We start from the raw sequence: 22,152 nt of genomic DNA, 5'->3' as shown, positions 1-22,152 counted from the left end.
AATGAACATGCATAAAACTAATTTATTAGAATAAATGCAAAGGAAAAATTATCAGAGCCTCACTAGGTATAACTCAGCATACATAGAAAGGACCCATTATTCCTCAGCTGATTTTGTACTGATACATTTCAACATGATCCTGAATTCTAAACAGTGTAAGCAGTTGTTTAAGAAGTGTATGTGTATGGCCAAACTTCACGAACAAAGATTTGGGCAGGGCTCTCCCCATGTGGGTGTGCCCTTCCAGCCTGCACAGTGGATTTTTTAGGTGAGGCACAGCATGCACAGAACTGGCCCCACAGTCCTAAGGTCCATTTGCCACGGCTGAGCGAGCTTGGACAGTGACAGGGAAGTCCTCGGGACTGTCACAGCACCCAGTACTAACCGGGGCTGACCCTGCTGAGCATCCGAGATGTGACGGGATGGGATGGCAGGGAGGCATTGAACTGCCAGGGAACGGTCCCTACTGAGACTCCAACTCAGGACCTTGGGATTCTGAGTCCAGAGTGCTCTCCTTCACACCACGGGACTGCCCTGTTTAAGAAGTAACTGCATTATCATCAGCAGAATTTTGAGAATATATAGCACCATCTGAGTGTGCACCTAGATCTTGAAAAAGCCCCTCAAGACATTATCATTGATTAGTTTCAAAAGCAACAAGGCTGAACAGTTGCAAATTGTAAATGTAAGAAATGGTGCATTACTTAAGGCTATAGATATTGTGTCCATAGGTCTAGGTTAATGAACAAACACCGTGCAGGGCAAAAATAATGAAAAGATAGGATTATGGGAGGCTGGTTTTGACAAAACACTCCGCCAAGTACTTTCCACTGTTCTGCTCGTTCATATTTAAATACATACTGCAGTTAAGTCTAAAGTGAAAATACAGTGAAGTAGCAGTGGAAACAGATCTGTTAAATGCATCTATTCTCAGACAGAAAAGTTAAAAAGGAGTAAAGAAAGAAGGCTTGTAGAACAATGTTAAGACTGCAACCTGGGGGTTAAATAAGCAACTTCATTAAATGAAAAAAAAAGGAGAACAAATAATCACATTGTATTTGCATTAAAAATTTCACAGTGATCTCTTCAACATCAGAGGACTCCACCTATGAGGCATGACAGCGTCCCCCACAATTAGCACAGAATTACACCTGCCATATGCACACTGACATGGCTATCTAGTGTCTATAAAATACAACCATATTTACTTGATATTACAACATAGTTTATAATGAACTTCACATAGCTTGTTAAATCCTGAAGTTCTCTGCATAATACAGGATTTATCTGGCAGTTCTTGCAATTTATGGTGCCTCAGTTACATAAAAGTTTTGCAGATGCTTTCAAAAATTCTGTAACAAGCACCATTTTTCAAAATAAATGTTCTCATTAAATCTATAACAAGATAAAGGATATCCACAGCAAAAAAGTAAAAACTGATTTACCAGTTATATTCTCTATTCTGTTCAAATGTCAGGAGCAATATAATATTCCAGATTTTTGAAAAAGTAAAATCTAGTTTATCAAAATAGTAATGGTCTTTGAACAGAGCAAAATCCTGACCAGTCAGTGGAACAATAAAAGGGAGATATATTTAACCTCAATTTCATAATAATATTACACACTGCAGAAAATTTGATAGCTGTTGTCCTTACAAAAACATCCCTAATTCTCTTCCTCTGAAAGGCAGTTTTGAATTGCAGTTCTGTACACACCTGTCACCCTTTTGTCAAGCATGGAAGATCTAGTTTGATACAATTCAACAAATGGTTATACATACAATCCATCACCATCAAATCTGTCTTTTCCCAGTACATCAAATATGAACAGGTGACCAACAATATACACACACTAAACCAACAAAGACCTTCTTCAAAATACAATCTTTGAAACCTCTGCATGCAAGCACACGTCTCCTTCCTCACGGTACATCTTCAAAATTATGTCACAGACATGCAGCTTCTGCTCTGAAAGCAAAATGCATAATGCAACAACCTGCCTTCAAATCTGCACTCAGCACAAAGCTGATGGGGGAAAATTAAAAAGTTAGAAGCAAATGGCATCCAGTGGATTATTTATGGTCCCACTTTTCATAAAGCTGTGCCATCCTTTAACTGAGGTAAAAACCCCTGTTCCAGAACAGAGGAATTGTGTGTACCTTTAGTACACAGCTTTTAAACTCAGTGAAGTTATGACAGCCTATTCTGTTTAAGGAAATTACCCCACACTTACCTAGACAAAAACTGCTTACTAGCTGTGTTGGGGACTACAATTCACAATTCCAGTATTATGGCTAAAGGACCCCCATCTCACAAGAAGGTTTTATTGTTGAAACCTCATTGCCAGTGGTGTACAATGGTACAAAAACCCTAAGTACTGAGCACATGTCAGGATCATAAGCAAAAATTTAAATCTAAACTAACTACTAGAAACAATTTTTATGACACTAATTGCAATAATTTGAATCACCAAATCCTTATTTTGTATGTCCATATTTTTAAGTCATGTGCTGAAGAGAAACCAGGGCAGCTTTGTTTTCTGCCAGGTCCTCCTCAGGACTGCTGGACTGCACAGTACTCCTGGAAACAAATCCCAACAAAGCATACAACATGCAGCAGAATCTGGTAAGCTTTGACTAAACATGCACTTCAGCAAAATTGCCCCCTGCAAGAAGGCAGTACATCACCACTCAAAAGGTAGTGACATAGTTCTTGTTTTGGGTCCCACCTTCAAGAGAGTAGACCTAAGCAGATAGTTTGCCATGTAAAGAAAAAAAGAAAAATAATACATTAGTAACATAGAAGGAGACAGGCAAATGTGATACTGTGTACCCAGAGAGTGTGTTGCATTGTAGACAGAAATATCCCAGACACCTTAAAAGCAGTCATGTTGCCAGTAAACACTTCTGAATGCAGAAAGGAGTGGTGTAACTCCTATAAGCAGGAGAGGAGTTCAAGCAGCAGCACTACCCCACACTTCCCTGCAGCAAACAATATAACTCCATTTAAATCTCTTCAAATCAGTTAGCCTAGTTGCCATTTACAGCAATGATGAAATACAACAAGTGGGTTACTTGCTGTATTTTAAGTACTCGGGGTATTGATCATCTCAAAAATAGCATTGTACTTGCTGCAACATTTCAACAGCGGTTCCTTACCATTCTTTTTAAAACGTGGCAAAACTTGGCATTAGAAAGTGTAGCTCATACCCACATCCTCAGAGTAACCTGCCCTATTTTAATTGTAGAACAGTGTTTGCAAGACAAGCCCTTCCATTACCTGTCTTTGCAAATAAATGTGGATTTAGCCAGTGAGCTGCTGACCAAGAGTCTCTCCCATAACAGAACATTTTGCACTGGAGACTGAATGGTCATTGTCTTGGGTTGAGCTGGCAAAATGCCAACTGTCCAAGACAGAGTGAAAAGGAAAGAAGAGGGAAAGGAAAAAAAAAACCTCCAAACTAGTTTTATGCTGAAAATAACTGTATGTATTTCTACAGAAAAGAGAAAATTAAGAGAAAACTACAATATAACACACACTTACACAAGTTTTATAAATATATATATAACAAGAAATAACCTCCCACTCCCCAATTAATACAAAGTGTATTACTCTAGATCTGTAAGTACTCTAAAAGACACCCTGCAAGAAAAAGAAGGTATAACAACAAAATATTTCTACTTCCCTGAACTCAAACAATACGATGTAGCAGCAGCAGGGGCAGGGCCTAAACAGAAGAGAACAACTGCAGCACATCTTCTCTGTACTCCAGCCATGGTGGAACTGACCAAGCCACACGCACACACTGGCTCTTACCTCTTCTGAGGTGATGTTGTAACATGGTATGGAATACAACATTACTGGCTAGAAGAAATCAGCTGTTAGCTAGTCCAGCCCAGTGCAAGTCAGCTGACAATTCCAGGCCTAGTCTGAACTTTAAAGCATAAATTTTTGGCCTACTTGGCTAAACCCATAACAGTCATTGAATGACAACCACTTTCACTGACACAGCACTCAAGTCGCTTTATTTACAGCAAAGGTGCCCAAAGGACGAAACACAAGAATTCTCCTGACAGATGCCCCACCATTTAGCAGTTCTAAACTACTTTTCTGGATTCCCCTATATCTGCTTGTGTTTTTTTCCAAGCTGCCTCTGGCAACCTCCCCAGCAGGCCATCCCTCAAAGATGAATGCTTCCAAATTACAAATAACCACAGGTGTGCAATGTAAATCTGAAATAATTTTTAGAGCCTTGTCTGAAGAGTAAGATTGTTATCTGCTTTCCTGGGAGTAAAGTCTGTATACGGATGTCTAAGTGCTATTATTTAATGTTTCAATGAGCTATAAAACTTTGCTAAAGCAAATCCCTCCAGACAGGGTGTGTCTTCCTGCTAGAGTAAGGATGTACTTTCCAGGTAGAGACTGCTACCAGCTGGTTCATTGTCATCTTCCTTATTAAGTAAACACCTGGGAAAGCCAGACATGTTTTTAAAATACACTTTTTCTGTCTATAGCTTGCATTGATTGAGACAGTTTTCTGCAAGTTTACCTGAAGCCTACACATTCATAACAAAGCTTCTCTTCTGTGACAATCAGCACAATCCTTCCTCTAAATAGCATAACTTCCACCATACTCAGATACACTATTTAGAAAGCTGATGCACAACTTAAAATAGAAAAACAACACTTAAATTGTCACAGAAGACTTTATAGTAGAAAAAAATACAGCAAGCAAACTGAAAATATTCACTTAAGATGCCCAGATTGCTTAGTGTGGCTAGTTTTTAAAATGAAGGTAGAAAAATGCATGATGAAAAATGCAATCCAGTAAAATAAAATAATCTGCCTGGATTTATCTATAATCCAAGACAGGGGAATATACTTTTGGACACTGAGTCTTTAAAGTCACACTAACATTTTTTGTGGGCTCTTTTGCCACATACAAGCATGTTCTTGGAGCTCTCATTTTTCACTTCAGCCTTCCAATTACTGGGATACACTTAGTGAATTCCACCCATATACAGGTATTAGTCTTCCCACTGATATGGTAGTAGTGTTGGGAACATATACATATATGGAGTTCTCTTGGCATGCCTTCAATGTAAACAATAACAAATTCTATTATTTTCTATGCATCTCCATTCTTACCATGCAACACAGAACAAAAATCCGAGCTCAGACAAATGAAAAAAATTCCTGCTTAAGTGAATTCCATGTTCTTTTAAACATCAAGATCTTAAGAACTTGCTAAGCCTATATCTCAAGCTTCAGTGGACTGTCTTTTGTTTGCATGCTTTGATTCTAACCATCTGCAATGCACCAAACTAGTGGCAGCTTTCTTTCATTTCAATGCAAAACCACATCTAAAAGTAAAAAAAAAACAATCTAAGCTATTTGAAAGAAAAAATATGAAGACTGTCAAACATTTTCATATCATATCTTTGACAAACAATTTCTTGTTACAGTCATAATAAGGAGGACTTGTATATACATGAAGATATCTTTTGATCGTATTCTTGACACTTGCTTAAGGACATACTGGAATTTTAACACTTCATGTTTAGATAAAACACTTTGAATCTGTGTTGTTTGTCCTGGAATGGTTCAGCAGTACACCAAGTTGCTGTTTGGTTTCCTCCATTATTAGAGCAACCAAAGCTGCTGCTGCCTTCAGCCTGTGCTGGATGCCTCCATACAGAGCTCCTGCTTGGCGCTGTAATGCTCTGCAGCACCAATATGGCCAACGCAGAAACAGACATCTCACTCGGCAAAAAGGGTACTCTGTAGCTATGTGATTACCAAGGTAAAACCCTAAACATTTTACTTGGAAAGTATTTACTGCATAACATCATAGGGAGAAGCTATGGTTTCCTGAAGCCGTAACAATAGTGGAAATCTACAATGAAATTCTGACCCCATCAAAATCAGCAACAAAACCTTTACTGATTTCAATGGAAGCAAATACACCTTGACTGACTCTGGACAGCCTGTATAAATGCAAGATACAGTCCAACTTTGGAATACATTTTGTTAGACACACATTTACCTCCAAGCAGAAAATATCAGTAAGTCTCAAAGCTCCCCCTGCACAGTCTCAGTTATTAGCTGGGACCTCAGGCTGGAGATGTGCATAGTAAAAATAACCTACAATAAGACAGCTGCAAGGAGAAAGTTCTTTTGAGGACCAGATAAACACACTTCACAGTGGCCTCCAGCCTACAAATTGGATCCATGGCCTAATATGTTTCGTTTTTTTTATTTCTATTCAAACACAGAACTTGTATTGTATCAGAAAGCCTGAGGAAAGTTTTAATGATTCTGTGCAGTGACTCCCCCTCACCCCTGTAATCTCCTGGCCAGAAGGAGAAGCAGAACTTTCAATGGGCATCAGTTATTGCCAGTGTTAATGTAAGATTAGTCACAGGTCTGTCTATTTCAGAAGCTTTAAAATAACACATTAATTCTGTTTCTCACATATCCAATCACATTGGGTCTTGGTGATACAGTTCAGCAGACACTCTCCTAAAAAGAGCAAGTCTCATTTGTATTCTGATAATCCCTCCTACAACCCTTCAGAAGAAATATTACTTTAATTTTATACCTTCCCCGATTCTTCAAAAGCTCATGAAGAGTGGATGAAACTTAATGCCCATTAGTGGCAAACTCCCATAGGGTAAGTTCTCCCTCAGTCTTTCTCACATAAGACTCACGCACTGCAGCGTGATTATCCAGTTACTATGAGATCCCTCTCCTTATTGCCAACAGAACAAACAGGTTTATTAACAGCTATTACTCATTTTTTACAGTAGTTGTGAGCCAGCAGAGTGCTGTTTGCTAAATGTGAACAGCAGCAATAATTTGGATCTATGCAGAGGTCATGTCAAATACAGTGAAGAATGGGCTTCATGGGTGATTAGCAGTAGGTGGGCTTAGCTTGACTGTTAAAAAAGCCCAGCAATTTCAAATTACAGTAACAATGCAGCTGTTACACACACAAAAAAATACTACCAATTATTATGTAATTCAGATCCAAGAAGGATTAAGGCACTTCATTATTGCACCTCCTTTTACACTCCAAAGAAACATACATTTTTTTCTCTACTGAAGGGATTTAAGGAGTCTTTTAAAGCTTTAATATAACCAGCAAATTGAGCTGTACAGGAGATAACTGTAGCATGCACTAATTTAGCTGATGTCAAAAAAGCAGTTAAATCTTTTGTCTCCATCAGTGAGAGAATGACTAACCAATCCAGAACTGAAGTCTTTCACATATTCAAGTGACATGTTAGCTAAAAATAATGTGTCACAGATCAATACTCAGTTTAAGCATCACAACACTTAACGGAAAAAAACAGTAAATCAGGGAGAATGTTCATTTTCAACTTTAGAAACAAGTTATTCCACTACCAAAAAGGTGCAGTAATTCTGCAATAAAATGCTCAACAATCAGGCAAGCTGAAGTATTCTGATAGTGGCAAGCAGGTGTAACATTTCTAACTTCACAGCCTTTCTAAGGAGGGCTCTCCTCTTCAAAAGTCCACCCTAACCTGAGCTGTCACTTTGCACAACAGTTGTGTATTTAACACCAACTCATACTGCTTAGGGCTACCAAGGGGTTGTAGGTGGCAAGTCCTGTCTTACATTCAACCGTAGTTTACATACCAAGAGAAGGAAAAGGAGCCCTTTCCTTTTCAAGACTCACACCCAGCATCCTCAAAGACCACATAAAAAGCTTCAAAAAAATGAAAACTAATACTCATTAAGCATTTTAAAGCATGTCATCCAGCACTCTACGCACACACAAGCTTTCCATGATGAAACTGCTCTTACAAGTTATTTCTGTACTACATTGGATATGGGATTCACTGTCCTTGTACAGACAGAACACACACAAACCAGATCTTAAGACTTCACAGCGTTAAAATCTTCAAGCATGGGCTTCTGCACACTTTGCCAATATTGATTTAGTCTAGCCTTAATTTTCAATACAATTTTCCCTTACTCATAAGCACTAGGCCATTTCAACACTATTTAGACCAACTATCCTCTTAAATAATCCTTTTTCATATTTAAGGTATCATCATACAGAGTGGGGAAAAGATGCCTTTTAATTTTGAAATAGAAATGCTGCAGCATTAACTTTTTTAATATTAAAACCAGTGAGAAGTTAGATAATTAAAAGACATTTTTATTTGACTTGATACGCTGTCTACAACACACCGAACAATTTTTTTCTTAGATATCAAAGGGTGGAAATATACTAGAAGAGACACCTGAACTCCAGAGGAAAGGGAAACATGGATGAGCATGTTCTTCCTTTTCCTGTCTCAGTTCCAGCTCCTGCGTATTTCCCATCACAGGCATAGAGTGCTTTCATAAACATAGCTGTCTAGAACTATAAGTACAAATCACCTGAAAACACCTGATCCTCTTGAAGCTGACTGCTCGGCCATTTATAGCACTGAAAATAAGATTCTCTGTTCATGGTACAAGTAGGCTTAGTATGGTATCCCTGGCTCGAAGCTCCTTGACAGCATCCTCTCCCCAGGCACAGAACCCCGCAGAAGGTCTTCCCACAGCTTTGGAAAGCAGCTATTGCTGTAACCCTTTTCACAGCAAGGTGGGCAGCAGGTCTGAGCCACAGATCTGGACATGCCATTCAAATTTCTATCAGGCTTTGGGTAATTCATACTGAAAACCTTCTTCCAACTACCATGGAGATGTGCACCCTCTTTTCACTGCCTGCCTCTCCTTCCCTCATGCAAATTTTTCAAGGATTTGTAGTTTCACTGACTCCTGAAGATACCTGCCATGTAAAGGATTTGACCTATCATTTAGCATCCTTCCTTTTTGCCCTGCAATTACCTCCAAATGACAGCACAACAATAACAGCAATTTGCTGTTACTACTAACATATAATCGGAGAACTAAACTCATAGGAAGGAGAAATTTAGGGAGAAAATCTGCTACCTCTCATTTTAGACCATCCATCAGCCTACCCAGAAACACGACAACAAAAGAACACAACAATATCCAAACAGAAAGAAAGAGCCTTTCACTATTTGTCAGAGTACAAGCCCCTAAACATGTAAAGACACATTATTCTGAGCCCAGAGGCAGGGATGTCATCCTGACTACACTTATCTGCAGTGCAGCTACAGTTGTTACTGTTGCAGGCAATTATGCTTGTGTTAACTCGTGCCAGGCATCATTTAAGGAGGCAAGCTCCCCAAATCAAACACTGACTGAAACACCATTTCTGATTTTATTTAAATGCACAGGTGAAAATGCACTTAAGTGATCACCTTTTCTCTACCGGTCAGGAAATGCATTTTCCTTGCTTAAAAAAATCTATTCCAGTCGTCATCATAAACTAAGAATTGGCAATTAAATGAATACTATCAAGAGTTTAACTCAGAAAGAAAAGACTGTCTTTGTGTACTATTCGTTATTCCAAAATTACTGCAAATGGTCACAGTGATCTCTTGTGCTCACATTCACACATAACACCAGTATCAGACTTGTCTTTTCCCAGAAAAGAATCTGAAATGAAGGGAAAAAACCCTGCTACAGTCTATTTTGATAGACGTAAGGAACCATTTCCAGAGAGAAATGTTTCAGAAACAACACTAAATGTAGACAAAGTATCAGGATGCAGAAGAAACGGATGCAGATAAATTTACATCTTCATTTGCAGATTCATTTTCCACGGCTTGGTTATAGTAAAGAATGTGATTAGCCCACAGCAAAGCTCTAATCCATAATTATTCAGTGAGACCTTGCACAGAGACCACTTTTCATATAAGGCAAACAATGCTTTAGCAATAATGAGGCAGGTAAAACAGACAGTATCTTAGAAATCATAGCCCACTATGTAATAAATTTACCATGTGTTCATACAGAAGTGAGAATGTGTGTCTGCACATGCAAAACACAGCCCTCTTAGTGCACCTGTTAGCATGCAAGGTAATGGGGTTTGATTTACATCAGACTCTAGTCTGGTCAACAATGAGAGTGTTAAATACAAAGTGTAATCTAGAATTTGTAGCATGGTGCTTGAACAGGGACAGATCTTTGATTGCAGCTTTTATTTTTCTCTTGCAGCATTTTTTCAACTTCATTTTCTTTATCCTAGATTAAATTCTGCTTACAGTAAAATTTATTTTTCAAATACTACTTCCTGAAAAGCCTCTACCCCTGTGGAGACTAACCTATTTTAGACATGCATCAAGTTTTCATACAATTTGTCCGCAACACACTTGCCTCCAAATTATGTGGGGATCAGATAGTTGGGAATGAGTAAATTTTAAGGTGGAAAGACAAAGAGGTCATAGAACCACAGAAATGGTTTAGGTTAAAAGGGACCTTTAAGGATCATCTTGTTCCAACTCCCCAGCCATGGGCAGGGGCACCTTCCACTCGAACAGGTTGGTCAGTGCTCCACCCAACCTGGTCTTGAACACTGCCAGGAGAATGAGCCATCCACAACTTCTCTGGGCAACCTGTTCCAGTGCCTCACCACCCTCTGAGTAAAGAATCACTTCCTATTATCTAATCTCATCTTTCACTTGAAAACCATTCCCCCTTGTTTTATCACTATTTGCCCATGTAAAAAGTTTCCCTCCCTCTTTCTTATAAGTCCCCTTTTAGGTACTGGAAGGTGCTACAAGGTCTCCCCAGAGCCTTCTCTTCTGAAGGCTGAACAACCCCAACTCTCAGCCTGTCTGCATAGGACAGGCACTTCAGCTCTCTGAGCATCATCAAGAGGTGGTGTGCTTCTGCACATTTCAAACCAGAGATAACTGGTTTCTTATGCCATGCTGTTCCCACAGCATGTCAAAACACATCCAATCAGTATGTCTAACATCTCTGCAGAAGAGCACTCCTCACACTCGGTAACACAGTATAGAAACAAAAATGGAAGCACCTTTCACCCCCCCCCCCCAAAGAGCAGTGGGTCTGTTCTAACTTACAAAGTGACAAGTTTCTTTGTGCAATACAGAGCCAAAGTAATTTACCAAAATGTCAAGATGTATATAGGATTTAGTTATGTACTATCTAATGTTTCTGTAGTTTCCACACCATTACTCTTCCACTAGGATATTTTTCCATATTGAAGTAATTTGCAGTAGCACAATTTTTTCCAGTTGCACTACACAATTCACGCCCCCACCTGAAAAGCTGTGTGGCAGGCATCAGCCTTCACTAATTCTTTAAAAGCACTTGTAAGTTTCCAGCAACACTGGTTCTCTCCCAGACTTCATTACCTTGCTTTTAACCTTGGTGACAAAAAATAAATTTTAATTCCTCATGACTTACAGTAAAGCAGACATGAAAAACTAAGTTCATGTGCCACTGAACTGTTATCCTCTCTGGAAATCAGGAGCTCAGAGACTCCTTTTCACAACTACAATAAAGATTTTGAATAGCAATACATTTATCATGCATTTATTAGATAGGCAGATGCATATTTAGCAAGCTAATGATACAGTGGTTTCATTTTACCAGGGTAACACATTCAACACCTGCATTTGTCTTGAGACAGCAAACAAGATTGATATTTTTTTTACTTGAGAGATTGTCTTGATTAAATGTGACTTAGGGAGAATCTACTCTAAGTTTGATAAATTTTTTAATTAAAAGTGTTTTGTTTTAGGTTTGAATGGACACAATTTGATTTATTGTTTAGTACCATAAATAGAAAGGCAGAATACTTGATTTGGTTCTTTAATTCCTGCTTTGCTTTTCAGCTCTAGAGAAACTTTAGGCACTCTGGTATCTTTCCTCCTTCCTGACTGAAAGATCTTCCACCTACTGTATACACAGTGAATTGTGTCAGCATGTACTGATTATAAGTGACATTGGTCTGGATGGATTGGATCAAAAACTGTTATGCTCAAAGGACACCTTTGAGAGGTGGTAGACCCCTAAGTAGCATATTTGCATTCCTTACACTGTGACATTCATGTTGCCTTTCTTTTCAGGCTACCTTCTTTCCTTCAAAATCTGCACTGCTAAAAGCTTTGGGACATAACAGTAGCACTAACTGGGTCTTCAAAAGCCTAGCCAGCATAATACCCTGTTCCTGACAGTATTCTCAAGTGGACACCAGTAACAAGGGTAAGAGGTGAGCCAAGCATACACAAGCACTTTTTTCTGAGCAGTGCTCCTGATGCCGGCCAGCAGGTAACAGCAGTCTACTCCATCCCATCTGGATCATTCCAGCCCACTCCATTTCCCAACCTGGCCCTCAGAAGCCTTTAATAAGCTTTACCAGACTACCCTCTTACAAAAACAGTCTGGTACAAAAATCTCACTCTACCAGCTTAAAGGCACTGCATTATTAACATTTACTTACATTCACATGGAAGTCCCTGTATTCACAAACTACAAAAACCTACTTAGCATCTTAAGGAAACACAGTGTCACTGTTCCTAAGGCTTCACAACATGAGCCATTTACTTTCCCCCTTTTTTGCTGGCTTGTATGCTAAACACGTATTTTCCCAACTTCCTGTCCTGTTCAGTTACACAGTTCAGAAACAAAGGCTGTTCCTACACAACATGCCAATATAGCAATTAAGACTGCAAAGCCTCTGGGTAGTGTGATTTAAGAGTTTAACTGTAAAGGCTCAAGGGCATCATAATTCAGGGCATTCGCAAAACTTCTTAGATAATTGAGAACGACCCCTAACACCAGCACCTACAGAAAGCTCTACTGTCTACAGGACTTGGAGAGCAAGAAATCAAGTCAAGTATATATCAGCTGACTTATTTTGACACACTGACAGTGAATATTTGATATGAATTAAATAATTAGGCAAAAAGTAAATATCAGGACTTGGCATTTTTTGCTTCCTTACAGAAATAATTAAGTTTTCCACTTGGATGTTGTTTCAATTTTCTTGCAATTGTTGTAGTTTTTAAAGGATACCCAATGATTTTACTGTGATACACCACACATTTGAAAGTGCATAGTACCTTTTCATGGCCTGTTACAACTACCTGGCACAGCAGCACCACTGATATTTGTGCAGAAGTTCATTTTCATTTGGCACCTCCAGAGCAATACACAGATTCCCTGGAATAAGAACTGGGAACAGGGAAAAATTACTGCTGCTTGCAACTCAGCTTGCAAGGGTCAGTAAGCCAGGAGGTACCACTCTCAGGAGAGTGCCTGGTAAAAGTGACAGATTTCAATATTAACTCTGTAGGTCTTCAGTTCAAGCTCTGAAAGAGATTTAAACCAAGGCAGTTGTTAGTAGCTCAAATAATTTTCAGTAGTTTTTTTGTTTTCCACACTCTATGCCTGCTGCATTTCTTTGAATACTACAGATCTACAGTTGCCAACTATTATGAAGTATAAACCTTCCTTGTAACAACTAGCTTCCAGCTGAAAACAAAATTAAAATCTCATCCAATAAAATTGATAACAGCAGGCCCACTGTTTTTATGTCTAAAATTAAAAGCTTTATTCATATTGCAAAGCAAAGACACAGTAAGCACCCTTCTGACAGGCTCTGCATTAACACAACATGAGAAGTCTCTGCACTAAAGAGATGACAATCTAAATTTCAGGAGTGTTTTTAGAAATCTGGGGCACAGAATCCCACAGACTGGAGGAATATTGGACAGTCAGAGAAAAATAAGAGAGGAGAGAAGTCAAGTGAATCCACTGTTACACAGAAGCTAAACATTAAGCAGAATCCCCCTGGGAGACAGTTTTCAGTGAAAAGACTTCAGTGGACACAGATTTAAAGCAACCATATGATTTAAAACTCATACATTTTTGGCAAAATACTGTGCTGAAATGTCCTTAAAAGCAAAGGAGATCCAGAAATCCATCCTACTTAATAAACAAGTACCATTTTCATAGTACATAATATGAAATTGAATACTTCCTCTACCATATGACTCTCCAAATTGAAGTGTTTAACTACACCTTTTTCCTCATGTGATTAATCAAGCATTTATTTTCCTTCTCTGGAAGGATTTTGGTTTAGACAAAAACTGAAAATGAGCCATTTAATAGGTAATTAGAAAAAAATGACCGCTACGTTACTGAAGCTAAGTAGGCAGAGTCTAATGCCAGTAATACACTGAAAGAGGTGCTTGGCCTTATCTGTCCATTGTGTGAAGAAAGAACCATCAAATTGAAGTTCATTTAAAAAGTACTAACCATGAATCATGAAGGTGAGAGAAAAAGCACAAGCACATGAAAGCAAACACGTATGTGAACATGAACACACACGTATGTTCTTACACACTAACTCCCATTTACCAGTAATAAACCATCTGAAAAGCAATAAGGACTAACCTCCACATTTTAGTGAAACTGTGCATCAGGCTCACACAGCAGGGCAGAGCTGGAGGTTTGAGCCCATCCATTTGAAGGAGAAGAGCAGGAACACCATACAGAACCAGGTATTTCACATAAAAAAACAGTACTTGAGCTAAAGCCAGGCCACCTAAAAGAAAAAATAAACATACCTTAAACAAGTTCTAAAATATTTTTAAAACCTGTTAATACTGATTACTTCCAAACAGCAATTATTCAAAGAAATAAGGCAAGTAACATTGGTTGATGGGATACACTACACCTACTTTTGCAACAGCCACAGGACAAAAGCATGTGCAATTATTACATCAGGCACACACACAAAATAATACCAGCATTCCAATATGAAGGCATCTGTAGTCCCACTTTCAAAAATCTTTGGACTGTGGATGTTGCTATGCAAAAAATAGATACTGACTTATGTTGAGTTAAAATCAGAACATATTGATACAAGCAGTGAACATTTACCACAGGGAGAATAAATGTTACTGTTGAAAAAAAAAACAAACAAAAAAACAAACAAAACAACCACTCTACTCTTGTTGCTTCAGAACAGATATAAACAATGGTTATCATTGCAGCTTATCCTGACAGCCCCACAAACATCCCATGTTCTGTCAGATTGCTCAAGTCCCCAAAAAATACCCCCTACCAGGTCCCTTATGCTGCAGACTGGAACTCCACCTGGCATAATATTTAAAGCATATCTCAATTTTTAAACCCACAGGACAAAGATCTCCTTAAGGTGCTCTAGCTGCCTGATCTCCAAAGAAGAAATTTTGGCATTACATTTGCTCACAACTTAACCAGAGGGTATGGCACAAATGCAGCATCTTACACAGGTGTGAGATGAAAATCAGACGTATTCTCAGACTTATTATTCATACAAGTAACAACATCTAAATGCAACCATAAAGGGAAATGTTTTCTGCTGAACAAAATGGTATTGACCAATAACCATAAGTAAAAATCCAGTAAATAGCAGAGGCTGACACCTTTAGAGAAACTGGTGAGTTCACTGCTAAAAGACCCAACAACTTCGGTGAACTTTTCCATCTGACTGACAGCTAACATAAGAAAAATCTCACCACAAGGAAGGGAAACTAAAATTATTATACTTCAGTGTAGAAAAATATAAAATGCAATTGTTACATCTCCTGTCATTCCAGTGTTCTGCTTTCCCTCACATATTAATTTATTTACTTGACTGAAGCACTTTAGATATTTAGCCTAATTTCAAATCTTTCCAGCAGACTTTCCTTGGAGACAAAGTTTTCAATCTGATTGCAGCTATAGACCATAAACATTTAAATAAACTTCCTTTTTTGGTAGTCAAACACCCCTTTTGCATTCTACTGGCTAATGAGTATACTAAGGATGACAACCAAAAGGTAAAAATTAAAAATTCATCTACTGTACAACAATCTAGAGTGAAATTCTGGCACTAATAACATAAAATGCAAGATTCCTGCTAGCCTACACATGGCCAGTGTTTTGCTACTACAGTCCAACATTTTTAGTTTTAATATCATGATCCATGTGCAGGATAGGAAACAATTGTGCCCTACAAGATAAAAATTGATGTTAGAACAAAATACCAAGACATGAAGCTTATGTTATTTCACTTCAGGGAAACAGCATCTAGTTTTCAGTAATATTTTTCCCCGGAGGAAAACAAACAATCAGAAGCATAATTTGGATACTAGCCAGTTAGCTCCACATTAGATTACTGCTAAATCATCTATACAGCCAACTTTCTGCTTTAATTCCCATCTCATTCAGTGTTTCATTTCTGTTCTGACAAATTTCATTGGAGAGCCGAACATGGCACCCACACAAACGGATTATGAAGATCACAGCTGTATGTGCAGTAGTAACATTGAAAATCCTTTGGCTGTGCTTGATGGAAAGGTATGTAGAAACAGACTTCCACTCTCTTGAGATTCAAAAAGTCAATACATTCGATTTTAAATACAATGATGAAAGATTCTGAGTTCTCAGATATAGAGATACGCAAGTTTTAGAAAAAAGGCTTCTTCACTCATCCAAGTTGTCATTGTTGTAACTACAGACAGCTCAGTGGCACTGCTACCTTAAACACAGACATCACACAACCGATCACTACCTGGCACGCACAAGCTATTTCCTGAGTGGCAATTCTAAGACTCACAGTAACAGCAATGCAAAGGTCCCTATCAAAATACACAGATTAAGATCTCCTTGAACTCATCCTAGAAGTCTGAGAGTTCTGGCCACACATGGAAAACTAAGGGCAAGATTCACAGCCACACACCAGCTGGGCTGCACTGGCAACAGGCACAGGCTCTAAACCTTCTTGCATACCTGAGGCATTCCAGCTGCTTTACATTTGCCCCATTCTAGCACAAAGCAGCCAGAAATACGCTGCTTCCTCTGATTTAAAAACATGAAATCAAAAACAAATTTAACACCAATGGTAAATTTCTCAAAGTCAATAACAATATCATGTAATTTTTCCTCTAGGATTTGATATAAAGATTAAGAACTTCTCCTCACACATGACCATTATCTGAAACTGGAAACAAGCTATACTAAGTGTATATTAAAACAAACCTAAAGAAAAAAGTACTGTCAAAATTTTCTTTTCCCTAAAATAAATTTAGTTCAAAGGATTCAGAGTCAAGATTATTTTTTAAAAAACAAAAGTGTGTTAAGGGATAAAATAGTTAGTACCCAATCTTGACCCCATATACTTCAACAGTCCAGCTGTTTGAAGTCCCAGATTCAAGTAATTTACTTTTATAGAAGTTAGTATTTTCAATTTATCATCTTGCAATTCTTAAAACATTTGAAGTTTTTCTATGCTTTAACAATGTATTTATAGACTTGCAAATGTTTTCCTTAACCTTAAATTTACTGCACAACTGCATTTCCTAAGTTTCATACAGCTGTGTTTCAAGGATAATTAGAATTTAGAATATTCAGAAGATTTAATATTTTAGCTTACATTTGCAAAACTCTCCCTGGTATTTTCTGACAGAAGTTAAATAGCAAACAACAGAACATTTGGATCCAGGTATTACAAATGACACTTGGCATTTTCTGTCCACAAACCATCACCAAAACACATGATCAGCTGTAACTTAGAAGGCAATTTTGTTATGAGCACAACATCACAACTTTACCCTTTTTGCAGCTACATTGACCCTACGGCATTAATGACTGTAGATGCTTGTTTCTGTCAAGTACCAGGACAGGTTCCACTACAAAACAGACAAATATGCAGTCACATTTCAAAAGGGTTACTGACACATGGTACAAGTCTGATAGGAAGCAGACATTTACAACAGCTCAGAATTTGGGGCTGTGTCACCAAGTTCAAGATATTCCAGCCTTCCGGTAGTCCACAAGAAGAAACATCCTGATGCGTATGGAGCCGTGGCAGGAAAGCACATAGCACAGTGTTAGCCCTGCAGGCTAAGGGCTTATTTTTAGACAAAGTTGAATGGACATAAAGATCCCAAAGTGAAATTACTTACACAAGACTAAGCAGAGCTATCAAGGGACTCTCAGTCAAGGTATAGACAGGTCTCCCAGATTAAAGAAAATCAGAAGGTTTTTCAAGCATACACATGCCTTAGAGACACCTACCTTGAATACTCCCAAGGGTTTTGGGAAACCTGGTCTAGTGGAAGGTGTCCTTGCCCATGACAGGGGAGTGGAATTAGATGATATTTAAGGTCCCTTCCAAACCAAACCATTCCATGCTTCTATGAAAACATCGACTGTAAGCATTATGTTCAACAGTAACTACTGGCAGGAGAGAGCTCTCTAAATAAATCAGCAGTTACCACATTGCACTGTTTTTTACTGGGATAGAGTTAATTTTCTTCACAGTAGCTAGTATGGGGCTGCATTTTGGAGTTGTAATGAACAGAGCTGCTGATGACACAGGGATGTTTTCATTGCTGGTGAGCAGGGCTTAGAGTCAAGGCCTTTTCTGCTCCTCACCCCACCCCAGTAGCAAGGAGGCTGGTAGGGTCACAAGGAGTTGGGAGGGGACACAGCCATGACAGATGACCCAAACTGACTAAATGGATACTCCACACTATATGCTCATGTTCAGCACATAAAGCTGAGGAGGAAGAAAGAGGGGATGTTCATGGTGATGGCACTTGTGTTCCCAAGTAACCATTGTGGATGATGGAGCCTGGCTTTCCTGAACATGGCTGAACACCTGCCTGCCCAAGGAAGTAGTGAATTAGTTCCTTGTGTTGCTTTGCTTGCGCAGCAGCTTTTGCTTTACCTATTATACTGTCTGTATCTCAGCCCATAAGTTTCCTCAGTTTTATTCTCTTCCCATCAGGCAGCAAAAGGAGTGAAGCAGCTGTGTGGTGCTCAGTTTCCATCTGGAGTTAAGTCACAATACGTGAGTGAAAAAATGAGCCATAGGAGTAGGTTAATTAACAATACTATCTGGAAGTTTATCCTGCAGGAAAGATTAGAAAAAAATTTACTTTCCAAGGCACACACATCTTTCTCTAATACAGCGGACTACTTAATATTTTAGAGAATAAAATCTGACTAAGTTTTCTGATTCATGTTCATATTTCCAATTTTCAAAATAGACACCGACAAATAGTTTACTACCAGTTTCTCTTTATCATCTTGCAGGATGGAAGAAATCTCTGATCACTCTTAGTATTTCATCACCACTTAGATGCACCAGAATTAGACACTCTAATTTTAATAGCAAAACACTGCATGCTTCTTAAAATGAACTCAAAAATCCATTTCCTCTCTATGGGTTTATTAGAAAAAACTGCAAACATACGAAAACCAGCATTCTACATGCAACCTAAACAGACCGCTCAACTCAGTCTCACTTTCATGCAGAAATGCAGGTAACATTCTTTCTTTTAACAAATTAAAACCTGGAAAGAGCAATTACAGTTTAAACCATGTGGCTCCACCTTCAGACAGATTATACTGTAGACTGACTTACATGCCACTCATATGAAAATACCCTTTTGAAGTACCAGTTAATAATTAAAACAATGACGGTTAATTCACATTAACTTGTACATACTTCACTAGAATAAAAAAAAAAAAACAGCTCATGGTTAAGACCAATACATTAAACCCACAGAACATGCACAACATTTGTGTGTACACATCTCATGTATGCCTATACATCCCACCCCCAACAAAGTACATTCCTAGTCAAATGTATCTTCAGAACTACAGCTATCTATTAATATCCTCGATTAACCCAGTGCAACTATTGTATTAAACAAGACATTTTCATGCAGAATTCTAGCTTTTATCATTCCCTATACCTTGCAAGACCAACACAAAACTCTGCTCAGACGGGCAGAGTTGAGTAGATAGTGCTGAATCACCACCACAGGATCAGTGTGAAACCTCATAAGGGAAATGCAGGCAGTGCTTTTTCAACAACTGCATTTTCAGAATCAGACTTAACACAAAAATGAACTAGCAACATGCAACATTCATTTCAGTTTCTATATAATAGAATGTACCTCAGAAGAGTGAATTTTACCATTAATAATCTGCATCGTTACAGTGAACAACAGCAAAAAAAAGAATGACTTGTTTCAATTTAAGTTCTTTCAACCAACACTATGGAGCTCTCCCATTACATGTTAGTGAATTCATCATTCAGCTAGAGAAGCCTGAAGAACATACACTGAAAAGGATCACCAATTTATCTGTCCTTTACTCTTATTTCCTTTTCCCTGGCTTTATTACATACCATACCCAAATATAATCCAATAGAACAGAACCACCTCTAATCTGGCCTAGTGTAGCTATTCTTCTGGTGTCCTGCAGTCCATCAGGTACTATAATTAATAGTGGCTTTTATTCTTGGTGCCTGCAGATCTTCATTTTACAGTGTAAAACATAAAGGCAGCAAGTTATTTCCAAACTGAGAAGAACAAACTATCATGGTTTCCATTAATATGGAATACTGGTCTTACCACTGTGTCATTAATTCTGAAAGTACCCAATTCTTTAAGACACTCTGACTGATGCTACCAGAATGAAATGCAGCATTGACACAAAACCATGGAATTGCTATAAACATTGCATTTGATTCTCAGCATTAAAGCATAAATGCCCTGATATTGCTCAATATGTCAATAGCTAACTATCCACAGACAAATATTTGTGAATATAGACACAATGATTTGTGGATTCTGGAAAACACATTCTCCAAGCAATGGCTTCCTGGGGCCAATAAATAACAGTTCTGTGCTTGCACAGCTGACATTTTTTTAATTAATTCTGTGTTCAGACATTAGCATCCCTTCCACAAACTGAAGGGACATATAGATATGGCAAACAGGCACACAGCTAGATATAGTCCCATTGTATTGCTTATTCTGTTCCAGGTGTGGGACCTCATTATTTGGTTACTGGAAAGCTATACTGCTTGTTATCACCTGGCTTTTTATATAATTCCTAACACAGAAGACACGTATTGCTGAGACGGATTTGAAGCTAAGGTTTGCTGCAAGGGCAGGGATGTCAGGAATAGCAGTTCTTAGATATGAGGCACTCAGGAGAGCAGCAGGCTGAACAACCCCAGTTCCTTCGAGAATTTGTGCTCCAGGCCCTTCACCAGCCTCGTCACCCTTCTCTGGACCTGCTCCAGCACCTCAATATCCTTCCTGAACTGAGGGGCCCAGAACTGGACACAGTACTTGACGTGTGGCCTCACCAGCGCCAAGTACAGCAGAATTGCTTCCCTGGTCCTGCTGGCCACACTATTCCTCATCCAGGTCAGGATGCCACTGGCCTTCTTGGCTACCTGGGCACACTGCTGGCCCATGTTCTGCTTCCTGTCAATCAGAACCCCCAGGTCCCTTTCTGCTGCATGTCCCAAGGGACACCAAACAAAAATCCCAGCTGGGTTATATGGGACAGAAGATTTCCTGTAGAGAGGGAGAAGCTCTGCACTGACTTTGACCTGCTCACATTCAGACAAGTAGAAGAACACACAGAACTAGGTTATTTGCAAGTGAAATGTAAGGAATGAGGTAACAATCTATAGGCCAAGAGTGCTGTTACAGTAATGCAGGTATTGGACTGTAAGGGGCATGGAGAAAAGAACCTCAGCATTTGACCTGAGAGGACCTTTGGTTTAGTTGCCAAAAGACAAGCCTAAAAATTTTAAGAAGTTAACAAAACCCAAAAAACATACAATTCACAGAATATACTAACAGTACTTGAGGCACACAAACAGTAATATTAAAGACAGCTTGGACTTTTGTTACAGTTACATACACAGGCATGAAAACCACATATGCACCACTTGGTATACTGCTGCTTGTATAAACTCATTTGCCTATAATCCCACCCACACAAGAGAAAATACTTCTCTTACTGTGGGGTAACATTCTCCAAAGTACTATTTTTTTCTTAATTTTATACCTGTGCACTCTCACTACTAATGTTACCTTAGTATTTCTGCTTTACATAGTCATAAATGACAATGTTGTACACTAGCATTTTTAAACAAGCATTGTAACTCAGTCAAGGTTTAGTTTAGGGTTTGAGGTTTTTTTCTTTGCTGTCTCATCTCATAGGAACATCACACAGTGATGTAGAACACACTGTAGCTTCACACTCATGAGGTGCAGACTGACATTTCCCTTGGATGCTGAAAGCAAAATCTCACAGCACTGTTGTCTTTACCTGCACTACTGGCATTTATTGCCCACTGTTCAAAGGTATTCTGAAAGAAAAATGGAGGAGCAGATACAACCTGACTACAGGGTGACTGCAGAATTGCCTCACAGCCTTTCCCCTA

General features: G+C 38.7%; 1 protein-coding gene across 4 annotated transcripts in view; it reads right to left on the bottom strand.

The window, feature by feature from the left end:
* The window catches only part of HHAT (hedgehog acyltransferase), a 161,917-nt gene that overhangs the window by 123,238 nt on the left and 16,527 nt on the right, over nt 1-22,152 (bottom strand). For all 4 annotated transcript variants that reach the window (XM_071548047.1, XM_071548046.1, XM_071548044.1 and 1 more), the window contains one exon: nt 14,316-14,466. In XM_071548047.1, the coding sequence (XP_071404148.1) occupies nt 14,316-14,466 (151 nt within the window). The remainder of the gene's footprint in view (nt 1-14,315; nt 14,467-22,152) is intronic.

The sequence above is a fragment of the Pithys albifrons genome, chromosome 2 (genome assembly GCF_047495875.1).
Source record: "Pithys albifrons albifrons isolate INPA30051 chromosome 2, PitAlb_v1, whole genome shotgun sequence".
Lineage (NCBI taxonomy): Eukaryota > Metazoa > Chordata > Aves > Passeriformes > Thamnophilidae > Pithys > Pithys albifrons.
Note: the sequence above shows the minus strand (reverse complement) of the source record. Positions and strands in the feature narration are given on the sequence as shown.